Source organism: Aethalodelphis obliquidens, unplaced genomic scaffold (assembly GCF_003676395.1).
Source record: "Aethalodelphis obliquidens isolate GAN/ISIS:26980383/991018 unplaced genomic scaffold, ASM367639v1 scaffold128, whole genome shotgun sequence".
In the NCBI taxonomy this organism is placed as follows: domain Eukaryota; kingdom Metazoa; phylum Chordata; class Mammalia; order Artiodactyla; family Delphinidae; genus Aethalodelphis; species Aethalodelphis obliquidens.
The window spans coordinates 204,645-217,848 of record NW_020838072.1 but is presented as its reverse complement, the minus strand read 5'-3'; the positions used below and the strand labels follow the sequence as shown (position 1 = coordinate 217,848).

The 13,204-nt window shown below is 45.7% G+C and overlaps 1 protein-coding gene across 1 annotated transcript in view; it reads right to left on the bottom strand.

The window, feature by feature from the left end:
• The window catches only part of ACTG2 (actin gamma 2, smooth muscle), a 23,733-nt gene extending 10,843 nt beyond the window's left edge, over nucleotides 1-12,890 (bottom strand). The window contains exons 1-3 of the mRNA XM_027099070.1: nucleotides 12,736-12,890; nucleotides 3,247-3,416; nucleotides 2,731-2,859 (exon numbers count right to left, since the gene is read on the bottom strand). Coding sequence (XP_026954871.1) covers nucleotides 2,731-2,859; nucleotides 3,247-3,372 — 255 coding nt within the window. The 5' untranslated portion in view covers nucleotides 3,373-3,416; nucleotides 12,736-12,890. The remainder of the gene's footprint in view (nucleotides 1-2,730; nucleotides 2,860-3,246; nucleotides 3,417-12,735) is intronic.
• Nucleotides 12,891-13,204: the final 314 nt, after the last annotated feature.

Sequence of the window (13,204 nt, the reverse complement as noted above, 5' to 3'; positions counted from 1 at the left end):
TGGCCTCTCCCGTTGTGGAGCACAGGCTCCAGAGGCGCAGGCTCAGCGGCCATGGCTCACGGGCCTAGCCACTCCACGGCATGTGGGATCTTCCCAGACCTGGGCACGAACCCGTGTCCCCTGCATCGGCAGGCGGACTCTCAACCACTGCGCCACCAGGGAAGCCCTTACATTTGTCATTCTTTTTCTCTTCTTTCACCAGAAATTTGATAAATACTCACACTTACTATACTGTATTTTTTATCATTTGAATTTGTATATATAACTTTCATATTCAATTGATATGTGTTTGATGAAATTGTATGAAGTAATGGCCATAAACAGATTCCCTATGCCCCAAATAATGAATTGGTTGTCACAGAATAATTCATTGAATTATTGAATCCTTCTCTACCCTCTGGTCTTGGAAGTTTCATTTACCATGTATTTCTTTTTTACCTCTGTATTGGTACCAAATTGTTTTAATTTTTATAACTTTATATTATATTTTACTATTTGGATATAGCAAGTCTCCTCTCATAGTTTTTCTTATTCATTTTATTCTCATAAATTTTGTCTTATTTATTTTTCCACACTTTATGATCTTGCATAATTAAAATTCGTGATATTTCTAGCCAAACTCATAGAAGCAGAGAGTAAAACGGTAGCTACTAGGAGCTGGGGGAAGGGAAAAGAGAGGCTATCTTAGTCAAGGCATACGAAGTGTCAATTATGTGGGATGAGTAAATTCTGGAGATCTAACAATATATTAGCATGGTGACTAAAGATAGCAATGCTGTCCTGTATACTTGAAATTTGCTAAGAGGGTAAATCCTAAGTGTTCTCACTGCAAGGGAAAAAAAAAAAAACACAAACTATGTGAGGTAGTAGATATGTTAATTAGCTTGAATATGGTGACTATTACATAATGTATACACATATCAAATCATCAAGTTGTATACCTTAAAATATACAATTTTTAAAATTGTGAGATTTTTGTTAGAATGGCAATGAGCCTATAAATTAATTTGAGAAGATTTGACAGCTTTATCCTATTCAGTTTTTCTTTTAAGGCACAGAATATATTTTAGGGGCTTCTTTAAAGAGTTCATATTACTACTGTGAATAAAATATTTTGTCTATTATGTTTTCAAATTAGATATCATTAGAAATATAATAATATGTGCCACGTATGGAGCATTAAGTATGTTCCATGCCTTGGGATTATACTAAATATTTGCCTAGTTCAACCTCCAAAGCAACCTAATGAAGAAAGTATTTTTATTTCCACAAATAAGGAAGTTGAGGCTTAGAGGGAGGGATTTGCTCCTAGATCTCCCTGCCACTGACTCCAGTGTCTGTGCTCTTAACCATCCCACGGAGTGAAGCAAGAGCTATTGTATTTTTATCTATTTATGTCACATTCAGAGTGACTGAATCTAGGGTTTAGAGAAATTGAATCTAGGGTTTAGAGAAAAGTATATGTGTACTACAGATTTCAAATCAGCTTTCTTTATTCCCAGTTGCAGTCTGCTCAATAAGCCCTCTATTACATTTCAAAAGACAGTCATTGCAGAAACAAGAATTCTCAGACAACTGTCAGTGGAATTTATCAAAAGAATATTCGAAATATTGTACAGCAACTATACTTCAATTAAAAAAAGAATATTAGAAAGGCTCTATTAGCATTTTGCACGTGATTTTGTGGAACACAAACTACCATTTAAAAATTACCCCCCGGGCTTCCCTGGTGGCACAGTGGTTGGGAATCCGCCTGCCGATGCAGGGGACACAGGTTTGTGCCCCGGTCCAGGAGGATCCCGCATGCCGCAGAGCGGCTAGACCCGTGAGCCATGGCTGCTGAGCCTGCACATCCGGAGCCTGTGCTCCGCAACGGGAGAGGCCACAACAGTGAGAGGCCCATGTACCACAAAAAAAAAAAAAAATTACCCCCCACGTCTTCTTTTTTTAAAGTATTTTATTTTCATTTATCATTTACAGGTGGTTTGTTCCTGATATTAATATTTCCTAGGTATCTAGTGAGAGTTTGATCTTTTTTTGGGGGGGGGGGCACGTGGCACGCGGGATCTTAGTTCCCAGACCAGGGATCGAACTCCCGTCCCCTGCAGCAGAAGTGCGGAGTCCTAACCGCTGGGCTGCCAGGGAAGGCGACCCCTCAACATCTTCTGACATGAAAAAAGCTTCTAGAAACCGGTAGAGATTCCTATTTAAATTTTTCACTAGAGAAGCATCATACTAATATAGCATCAATGCACCTATCTGAGGTCATGACGGAAAATAAAGGGGAGAAAGCTATTTGCCTTTCTGGAAGCAGCAACGCATTTTAAAGAAGGATAAGCACTGCGCTGGAGTGAAAGCTGGAAAGGATAAAGCTGGGACTTAGGCGGGACCAGGTCCTCAAACGCCAGACAGTGAGTTAGGAACCTACTGTTGGTTAGTGAAGAGTCTGAGGAGATGAGTGACATGATCTGGTCTGTTTTTAGAAAGACAAGCTTTGCAGAAGTGCAGAGAATGAATTAGGTGAGTGAGGCAGGAGACAAAGAAATCAGTCAGGAAGCCATTGGAATTGTCTAGTGAGAGATGTTGGCAGCTGAGGCTGGGGAATGCCCAGGGAGATGGACAGGAAGGAAAGAAGGATGTGAGAAACATTGCAGAGGAAGAGTTGACAGGGCAGAGGGTGGGTCTTGATGATGTTAAAATGAGCACACTAAAGGGGGTGTCCACCAATACCTTCTCCATGTCATCCCAGTTGGTGATGATGCCGTGTTCAATGGGGTATTTGAGAGTTAGGATCCCTCGCTTGCTCTGAGCCTCATCCCCCACGTAGCTGTCTTTCTGGCCCATTCCCACCATTACACCCTGCAATGCAAAAGAGAAGGAAGGAGAACAGAATTGGCCGAGAGCTCCACTTAGAGGAATTCAGGTATTGGAGGGTCTCTGAAGAAGGTTAAAGATAGGGAAAATGTCCTTCTTCCCCTGGAAACCGGACTGAAGGAGACAGGGTGAGGCAGATACCAATGAATGTGGAGATGGCAGGAGGGAAGGCAGAGGATTTCTTGTCTCTCTTCTCTGTCCTAAAACAATGTCATTTTCTGAGAGAACAGGGCCAATCCATACACGTCTTCCTCTTACCTTACCTTACTTAGCACACACACACACGCACACACGCGTGCAGCTCAGCATAGACTCCACAGTGCAGTGCGTCCTCCTACTAACTCAAAGCCTTGGGTCCAGATGAACATATACCTGGTGGCGAGGACGACCCACAATGGAAGGAAAGACAGCCCGGGGGGCGTCATCTCCTGCAAAGCCAGCCTTGCACAGGCCAGAGCCATTGTCACACACGAGCGCAGTGGTCTCCTCTTCACACATGGTGAGTCTGGCCGAGTGAACCAGGGGCTAGAGCACCTAGGGAACTGGGGAGAAGAGAGGTAATTGGCCACTTGTCAAAATCACGTTGGAGACAGTATTCTTGGCTGTCTTGGGGCCTGACCCCATCGGCAACCAGGACCTAGTTCCAGGAGGGAAGGTATGAACCTGGCCCCTTACTCTCTGGCATTTGGGCTTCTTCCCTCTACCCTACTGTTTTGGGCTGAACTGTTTACTCCCCAATTTCTATGTTGAAGTCCTAACCCTAGTACCTCAGAGTGTGACTGTATTTGGGGATAAGGCCTTTAAAGGGGTAATTAAAGTAAAATGAGGTCATTAATCCAATATGACTGGTGTCAGGTATGCCTAATTCAATAGAACAGGTATCTTTATAAGAGGAAATTGGAACACAGACACACACAGAGGGAAGATCATGTGAAGACACAGCAAGAAGACAAATCATCTACAAGCCAAGTTGAGAGGCCTCAGGAGAAACCAGCCCTGCTGATACCTTGACTTCAGACTTCTAACCTCCAGAACTGTGAAAAAATAAATTTCCCTTGTTTAAGCCAATCTGTGGTACTTTATTATGGCAGCCCTAGCAAATTAATCCACCTGCCTCTCGAAGACCTGAAATGACTACAAAGCATTAATCCAATGGAAAGAATCTCTAAGGACTTGAAGTTTAGAAAAGGAATTGAAAAAATTTGCAGTAAACATAATTAAGGGTTACTATTTGCTATATAAAAGAACTCCTACAAATCAATAAGAAAGAAGTAAATAGCCCAAAAGAGAAAAATAAAAAGACTATGAATAGATAATTGACAAAATGAAATGCAAACACCCAACAATTACATGAAAAGATGTTCCGCCTCACTAGCTATCAGGAAATGCAAATGAAATAAGACCATTTTCACCCATCGTATTGTTAAGATTCAAAGTTTTATTATAGGTGTTGGCAAAGTTGTGGGAACACTGGCACTCTTTAATCAGAGAAACACACCAACACACAATCTGGTACTATCCAAAAGTTCCTTGTGGGATACTGTACTGAGGTTAAGAGAAGGGCCAGGCAGATCGACGTGGACTAATGTGGATAGATTTCGAAACCATTCTGCTGAGTGAACAAAGCAAGTTGCAGAATAGAATGTCCAGCATAAAACCATTTATGAGTTCTTTTAAGAGCACAAAACAATATTGTGCATTTTCCATAATTTTCTTTTTGTGTGGATGTGAACACATAGCAAAAAGTTCTGGAAAAAAAAAGTCTAAGACTGATCATAGTGGTTACCTGGAAGTGGGAAGGGGACTGAGAGGAGAAGTGCTGTAATGTTTTAATTGTTAACAAGGAGACTGTATCCATGTATAGTTTATAATTAAAATCAATCATACATATCATTAAGGAAAAAAAGATGCAGGTGAAAATGTACAATCCTAAGGGTAGGAGCCCCTTGAGGAGGACAGGGCAACCTGAGAGGAGAGAGGAAAGTGAGAGAATTCGTGATGGGACTCACTGTCTCTGTTGCTTCAGATGGAGAAAAACAGAGAAGTCCTTCCTCCAATGCTGATATCTGAATTGGGACGACTGCAAAGTGATGAGGGAATGAATTTTTCTAATGTCTGTTGCAGGTTTTCTTTCTTTGGGTGAGGGGCAGTGTAAAAAGACCACACCTGACAAATTCTTGGCACTTGGTGAAGCAAGAGAAGCAATGGCAGCTCAGGAGATGGTGTGTGGATTGCCTTCCAGCCTGAGAAGCCCCTCAGTGGGGCAGAGTGGAAGTGGGGAGGGTCCCAGCTCCGGGGGAGGTGGGAGTCCAGAGAAGAGAGGCATGGAGAGAGAAGGTGGCTGCAGAGGACAGTCCACCAAGCTTCATTTGGAACGAGCGGCAGGAGGGGAAGAAGAGAGCTGCCCTAGACACCTGGGATGCTGGTCCTCCAACACCCTTACGTGGAAGGAGGACAGCAAATACCATGACCAAAGCAAAGAGGAGACAGAATCACAGCCTGAGAACGGGAGGTCAGAAAGGCTACCTAGAGACTGAGCAGAAGCTTATTCACACAGTTTGCAGGCTAAAAGGAAGCCCTTGCCTGTTATATTCAAAGCAGCGTGCACACTAGGGGACAGGCCCACTGTGACTTCTTGAATCCAGCTCTGCTTGTCCTTGCTGATCCTCACGATCACCCATGTTCAAAGTGATAAAGTCCCAGTTCTCGCCCTTGGCCTACAAGGCCCAACAGGGTCTGGCCCCTGCCTATGTCTCCAGGCTTATCTCCCCCCTGACCCCCCTTGGCCTTCTCACTCTGGCTATGTGGAGTTCCTTTCCATTCTCCGAATATGTCATCTTGTCTCCCTTCTGGCCCTTTAGACACAGAGTCTGGAACACCCTTCCCCCAACTTATTTGCTACTGACTCCCATCCCCTGTCAGGCCTCTGCATCAACACTGCATTTTCAGTCTCTCTGGCCCACCGGTCTCAGTTAGTGGCCCTTCTTCTTTGCCCCACAGCACCTTGAACTTGTCCCAGCAATGATCAACTCTGCACATCTGGGCTCATCTGTAGCTCTGTAAAGGCAGGAGCTGGGCCTGTCCTGTTCTCCAGCGATTCTTCTGTAAGCCTAGCACAATGTCTGGCACAGGGTGGGCTCTTAAACCTTTTTTTACCCAGATGAATGAGTGAATGAATCAATGGATGTCAAGGAGAAGGATTTTCAGAATAACAAAGGTAGAACAAACACTGGTGAGAGGACACTGGTCTGAGATGAGGTGGAGATTGAAGGAAAGTACTTAGTTGTTCAAAACAATGTTGTCTCTGGTCTGAACAGTTTCTGGATTGCAGGGAAGATCCTTAACCTTCTGCCATGTTAGACCAATGGAGAAATGGAGAGATGTCAGGAGATGGAGATGGCAAATGTTGTTCCAATATTCAAAAAGGGAAAGAAGGCAGATATCTAAAACCTCAGATAATCTTGATATGCAAATTAAGCAGGTTTCCAGAAGGTGTTATTAAAGAAAGCACTATTAAAGAAGCAGTGGGCTTCCCTGGTGGCGCAGTGGTTAAGAATCTGCCTGCCCAGAAATAGAGACACAGATGTAGAGAACAAACATGTGGACACCAAGGGGGGAAAGTGGCGGGGGTGGGGGGGTGGGGATGGAGTGATGAATTGGGCTATTGGGATTGACATGTATACACTGATGGGTATAAAATTGATGACTAATAAGAACCTGCTGTATAAAAAATAAATAAAATAAAATTCAAAAAAAAAGTAAGCTTCTTCCAAGCAATTCAGAGGGAAATAGAATATAAAATTTTAGAATTTTAAAACATTTTTTCCCCCTTCTGTTGTTTTCAAAGGCTTTGGGGGTGGCGGGGGGAGGTGGTGGTAGTGGGATATTGGAGTTAGACTAGCCATAACATAAAAACAGTGAATTTTACTAAGGAAAGTGAATCCCAGGAATTTTGTTCAAATAGGATAGACTCTTGTTGTGCTAGAGGTGTCCTGTGTTGAAGTTAGTAGGCTATATGGGAGTATTTGTCTAGAAAAGAAAAAAAATATTAATTGGTATTTTATTGATGACAATAAAGTTGGAATATGATAACTAAAAAAATTAAAGAAAAGAAGAATCCACCTGCCAATGCAGGGGACACAGGTTCAATCCCTGGTCCGGGAAGATCCCACATGCCGCGGAGCAACTAAGCCAGTGCGCCGCAACTACTGAGCCTGCGCTCTAGAACCCGCGAGCCACAACTACTGAAGCCCGTGCGACTAGAGCCTGTGCTCCTCAGTAAGTGAAGCCATCACAACGAGAAGCCCGCACACCGCAACGATGACCCAATACAGCCAAAACTAAATAAAATAAAAATAACTAAATTAAAAAACAGAAGCAGTGATTTCTTGAAATTGATTAGGGTTTACCAAGAACAAGTGTTGGCAGACTGCCAGCCTCCCTTTTTCCACAGGACCCCCTGGCTGGAAATGCAGGAGAAGGCGGGAGACATTGAGCTTCACTTGATCTTGGCATCTGACAAATTCTCCCGTGATATCCCTATTGATAAAGCCATGTGGGCTGAACAATAAATCAGTTAGGCATATTTACAGCTGCCTGAGTTATTGTCGCTGAAAGGTGTTAATTGATAGGTCACTGTCAACCTGGAGGCAATGATATGCCTCAGAGCTCCACTCTTGATCCTTTCTCATGTGACATGTTTATAAATGAGTTGGATGAAAATATAGAGTACATGCTGATCAAATGTCCAGATAAAACACACACGTTGGCTGGAAGAATCGAAATCTGAAAGATCTCAAAAAGCAGAGAAAATGAACTGAGTCCACTAAGATTAAATTTAATAGGATAAATATGAGGGTGCGGATGTGAGTCTAGATAACCAAACTGTGAAAGCTCTCGTTCAGCCTCTGTGAGCAGGACCTGGGGTCTTGTCGACAGTCTGCAGTGTCCTGGAGCCATGATAAAAGCTAGCCCCACCTTCGGCCAGAGCGCTGTGTCCGGTTCTTAGGGCCACCCTTGCCAGCAGAGCTGTGGGAAGGTGGGCCCCCGTTCACGGCTGACAGGGCAAACTGTACTACTTTTCTAAAGGGGAATTCAAAACTACTTATCAAAAGCCTTAAAAGTGTACATATCTTTTAACTCCACAAAGACACTTCTAGGAATTTATCCTTGGGAAACACTCATGGGTGAGTGCAAAGATTTGGCCAACTTTAATGCGAAAAAAAGTTATTGAGTAATAAATAAAATGGTTTCTAAACTAGGTTCCAGAAACCTCCTTACGACAGAGAGAGCAGAATATTTAATATCCTGGGAAAAGTGCAAGCTGCTCTGTTAGGTGAAACACAACATGTTCTGTGCTTCCATTTTTGGTAAAAATGTATTTTTAAGTTTTAAAAATTGGGAGCCTTTCACATACATTATCTATTTAATCCTCACAAAAGCCCTGAGGGAAGATATTTTTAGTTCCATTTTACAGATAAGGAAACCAAGTCTCAGAGAAGTGAAAGGACTTAGCTCTCCGGCTCCTCACTGGGAGAGGCAGGGCTGGCCTCAGCCCAGGACAGGCTTCGAAGCCTGGGCTTGCACCTTCCCCACCACCTCAGTGAAACCCTCACAACTTCTCCATGTTTGGTGTTTTTGCTTCTGCCTCTCTGTCTCTCTAGCACCGTTGGCAGCAAAAGCCCTAAAACAAAAGGGCCTGTGTTCTTTTCTCTCTCTGAGCCTCTGAGCCCCTCCTATGCCATGCCTAGGTCTAGATTTATGTTTACAGCCCCTGCATCGGTGTTTAGCACGTAGTAGGTGCTCAGTGTATGTTGGATGGCGATCCCACCACCTTCCTGGCCTTCCCCTGACGATCTGCTCTGCCCCTGTCCCTGCAAGCTGAGCTCGAGTCCCCACAGGCCAGTCTCAGGGCTGCTCGGTCATGTGGGCGTGATTTAGAACCACACAGGGACAGTCTTCTTCACAAGCTGGTCACAAAGAGTTGTGTTTCCTTGTTCTAGCAGGTGGTCCACCTTGAGGAGAAAACAACCTCGAAAGCTAGAAGGTGGCCAAGAGGCAAAGCTGCACCTCTGTGACTGTCTCCCTCTGGGGTCCCCTCTCTCTTGTGACTTATAGTTCAAGCCTGTCTGGCTTTTCAGTGAACCCTTTTGTCTCCCCTTGAAGTTCCCCACCCATAGTAAGAAAGAACGTTGGACTTTGTTTCCCAGCAGCTGAGACAGCTGGCCTGGAGTGGAGCTTGGCGTGGCCTGTGCTGTGCTGCCCGGGGAGAAGACTTGGGCCCTGCAGCCAGGCTCTCCTGGAATGTCTCTGCCAGGGGAAATTCTAAACTTCACTCAGCCACTTGCTGGTAATTTGTGGCTAGACTTGAGCGTGTCAACTGAACCAGAGCCAACGTCACTGTGGTTTCCTGGGTCACACCACTTTGCACTCGCAGAAAGCCGAGTGCACTGTTCTGGCTCTTTCAGCACGTACTACATCTGGGCTTCATTGAGGATTTCACAGAGTTAGAAACACAGCTCCCCGCTCCTCTCTGAAAAGTGGCCAAAATCCAAAGACATAATGAGCACAAAGAATTTGCTCACCCACGCATCCCCCTGGCCACCCCCAAGCAAACATGAGGACAAGATGAGAGCCCCCTACCCTCACTCTGAAGGAGAAGGGTTTCGCTTCAGAGTTCTCTCCTGCCCTTCGTTCTTTGCTCTCCTCCCTCTGGGCACCCCTTCCCATGGCAAAGTCCCACGGCTCCCTCTTTGGCCTCCAGTTTCCTCAACTGTAAAATGGAAATGGTGACATTCGTTTCCCACGATAATGGATCAAATGAAATAATGGAAATGAAGTGCTTTATAAATTGGAAATCAATTTAAATCAGGGTCAGCAAACCAACGCCTGTTTTTGTGAGGTCTGCGAACTAAGAATGGTTTTGACATTTTTTAATGGTTGCAAAAAAGCCAAAGAATAAGATTCTATGACCCAAGAAAATTATATGAAAATCAAATAATAAATAAAGTTCTATTGGAACGCAGCCACACCCATTCACTACATACTGTCCATGGCTGCTCCGGTACAATGGCAGAGTTGAGTAGCTGTGACAGAGAACTTTAGACTCACAAAGTCTAAAATATTTACTATCTTGCCCTCTACAGAAAAAGTTTGCCAGCCCCTTTTGTAAAGGGCTGCAAAAATAATAATTCTTATGATCTCTCTTACTCTTCTCCATTAGAGCTTGCCCCCCGGATGAAGCCTACCATACCGGAAGGAGATGAATTGATCCACTTCACCAATCAATGATTATTGAAGGGAAGGTTGAATTTATGCCAGCTCCCAAGGACGTTTTCATTTTAGGGGAAAGTCTGAGTCCTAAAAGGAGGGCCTCTCAGATAGTGAGATTTCAAATATTAGTTGGGGAAACATCTTGGAGTGAGGGCTTCAAATGACAAGTAAGCGCTGCCTATTATAATCTGCAAACACATATATCCATACAATGACTTCACAAGAAACACTCCTATGGTGGAAAATTCTAGCAGCACATCTTATTAACTTCGGGGTATCTCGACTTGGTTAATATACACTAATTAAATTAAAAATGGCTTCTGGGGCTTCCCTGGTGGCGCAGTGGTTGGGAGTCCGCCTGCCGATGCGGGGGACGCAGGTTCGTGCCCCGGTCCGGGAAGATCCCACATGCCGCGGACCGGCTGGGCCCGTGGGCCGTGGCCGCTGGGCCTGCGCGTCCGGAGCCTGTGCTCCGCGGCGGGGGAGGCCGCGGCAGTGAGAGGCCCGCGTACTGCAACGAGCAAAAACAAATGGCTTCTGGCTAGCAATATTTCTGATCCTCAGGAATCTGCCGTTTGGAACTGCTCTTCTGGCTTTTACCTCGGCCACTCACTCTCTCCCCCTGCTCAGCTCTAGTCCCAACCCCTCTCCTGAGCTCCAGAGCCCATGGGGCATCTACACCCCATGCCCTGGCACCTCAACTCCACCTCTGAGACTGCTGTCCTCATCACCGTCCTTTGACTGGAATGGCCCCTCAGAGATCTGCACCACCCACCCGGGATGGAACCCAAGCCCAACACCCTGACTGCTTCCTCCTCCCTCCCAACCAATCCCCAGACCCTCTTATTTCTGCCTCCATGCAGCTCCAGCCACCAACTTGGGGCCACTGCACTGCTGTAGCACTCTTGCCCTGCCCAGTCCACTCCCCTCACTGCCCGAGCAGTCCCTTTAGAGGGCAGACCTCTTGCTATCATCCTTCTGTTGTGCCCCATTGCCCAATCCCTAGTAATCTGGCCCTGCCTGCCCCTCTGACCTTAGCTTTCCCTGCTTCCTGCCTTGAAATCTATATTCAGTGGAGTTGAGCTCCTTAAAAAGTCCCAAAGACCATGCTCCCTCTGTCCTGGAACTACCCCTACTTCAGGACCCAGCTCAGGTACCCCTTCCTCCAGAAAGCCTTCCCTGATAACTTCTGGGCTGGGTGAGGGACTCCTCCTGTGCTTTACCCCTTTCATATATTTATCTTCTCCATGGTTCTCATCTATCTCTCCCAGTGATTGCAGAAGCCCCTACACTGTCCCTAAGGAGCAGAGACAGTGCCTGGTACATAACAAGTGCTCAATAAATGTTGTCAGAATGAACAAAGGGAAGGAAGAAAGAAATCTAGCTTCAAGGTCATGATATCATTCTGCCCATCTTGGTTTCCCAGGCGTAACATGTAGAATCTCTGCTCATTAGAGTTTCTCTAGTGCCCATGCATCTCTGTCACAGGAATCTCTGTCTTGCTGCAGCCCAAGGGCTAACCTCAAGGTCTAAACCCATTCAAATAATAAAAGCAAGTGCTACAGCTTCCCTATGCAAAGTGTGGTCCCAGACCAGCAGCCTCAGCATCCCCTGAAGTTTATCAGGAATGGAAATTATCAGGCCCCACCCCAGTCTACTGAGTCAAAATCTGGGGTGGGAGGCAACAAAGCAATCTGTGTTTTAACAAGTTGTCCAGGTGATTTTTAAAGTTTGAGCACTCAGGGCCAGGCCCTGATAGTGTTGACCTGAGCACTTTATACATATATTATCTCATTTAATCCTCACAACAGCACTGCCAGATAGGTATTATTACCATTACACCCATTTTACAGGTGAGGAAATTGAGGTAACTTTGGTAGCTGGGGAGTCTGCCTCCAAGGCCTGCATCACTACCCCAGCCAGCCTCAGCTGTAAAGAGATGTTAGCAGACTCTGTTTGCAAAAGCGGACACAGCCCCTTGGTCTATTTTCCTCTTAATTATTTATGCTCTTGTGTCTGTGTGTGTGTCGTTGGGGGAAGATGATGGCATTGATGGGTGGTTTCACAGCCAGGTGTGGGTCTTTTGTACAAGTTGCTTAACTTCTCTAAGGTCTCAGTGTCCTCATCAGAGAACGAATTAGATGGTTCCACTTCCTTCCAACCCTAAAACCTCATGATGCCCCAGGACACTTACTCCACTCCACTCCACCTTTTGCATCCTCCAATGACCCTGGAGCTTTCAAGGGTGAGAAAACGATTAGCCAAGTATGAATCAGAGAGACCCGTGGGGGTCTGAAGAAAATACTCACCCATCCCCAGTAGACACAGACACAGGGGCCATAATTGGTTTGGATTTAAATGTCCCGAGCAGAAGTCATTTCTCTGAAAAGCGTCTGTTCCCCTAAAACAGCCTCCCAGACATTCTGAGCCACGACAAAGCACACCTCATGGGTGTAGATCTGCGCTGGCTCTGATGAGCAGTGAGAGCAGAGACCGCAGGTGACACATCCCACCCACCACCCAGTTAGGAGGGCAGGGAGTCCCGTTCCAGGCTGTTCCTGCCCCAGGATGCCCCATGGCCAGAAATACCTTTTCCTGGCAGGCGGCAGTGTGCTTGTAGGCAGAGTTGCACACCGAGGGTCTTGACGTGTGACCTGGGCCAGCGTCACAGAAGCCAGGCCAATCTGGAGGCGCCTCCTGCACCCAGGGGTCCGGCAGCCCCAGAAAGATAGAGACGGCAGAAGCTGTACAGTACTCACCGAGTGTATGAGAGGTCCTTCTCCCAGTGACTGAGGGCTGGTGTGTCTTTGACATAAATACCAGAGCAATATAAAACCCCAGAGGCGGATCTTCTTTAAGCAGAGTCCCTAAAAAGGCCAGCTGACGGTGTGTTAGCAGTATTACCATATAAGGTGCTTTTTTCAATAAATCGGCCTTGTGGGGGGGTGGGAAGGGGGTTGGGTAGAGTGAATTATCATTTGAAAAATGTATGCAAAAGGACTCGAGAGGCAGCAGCCTCGGTGCTGGCAGATTTGTTCCTTTTATGCTGCACTTGCAT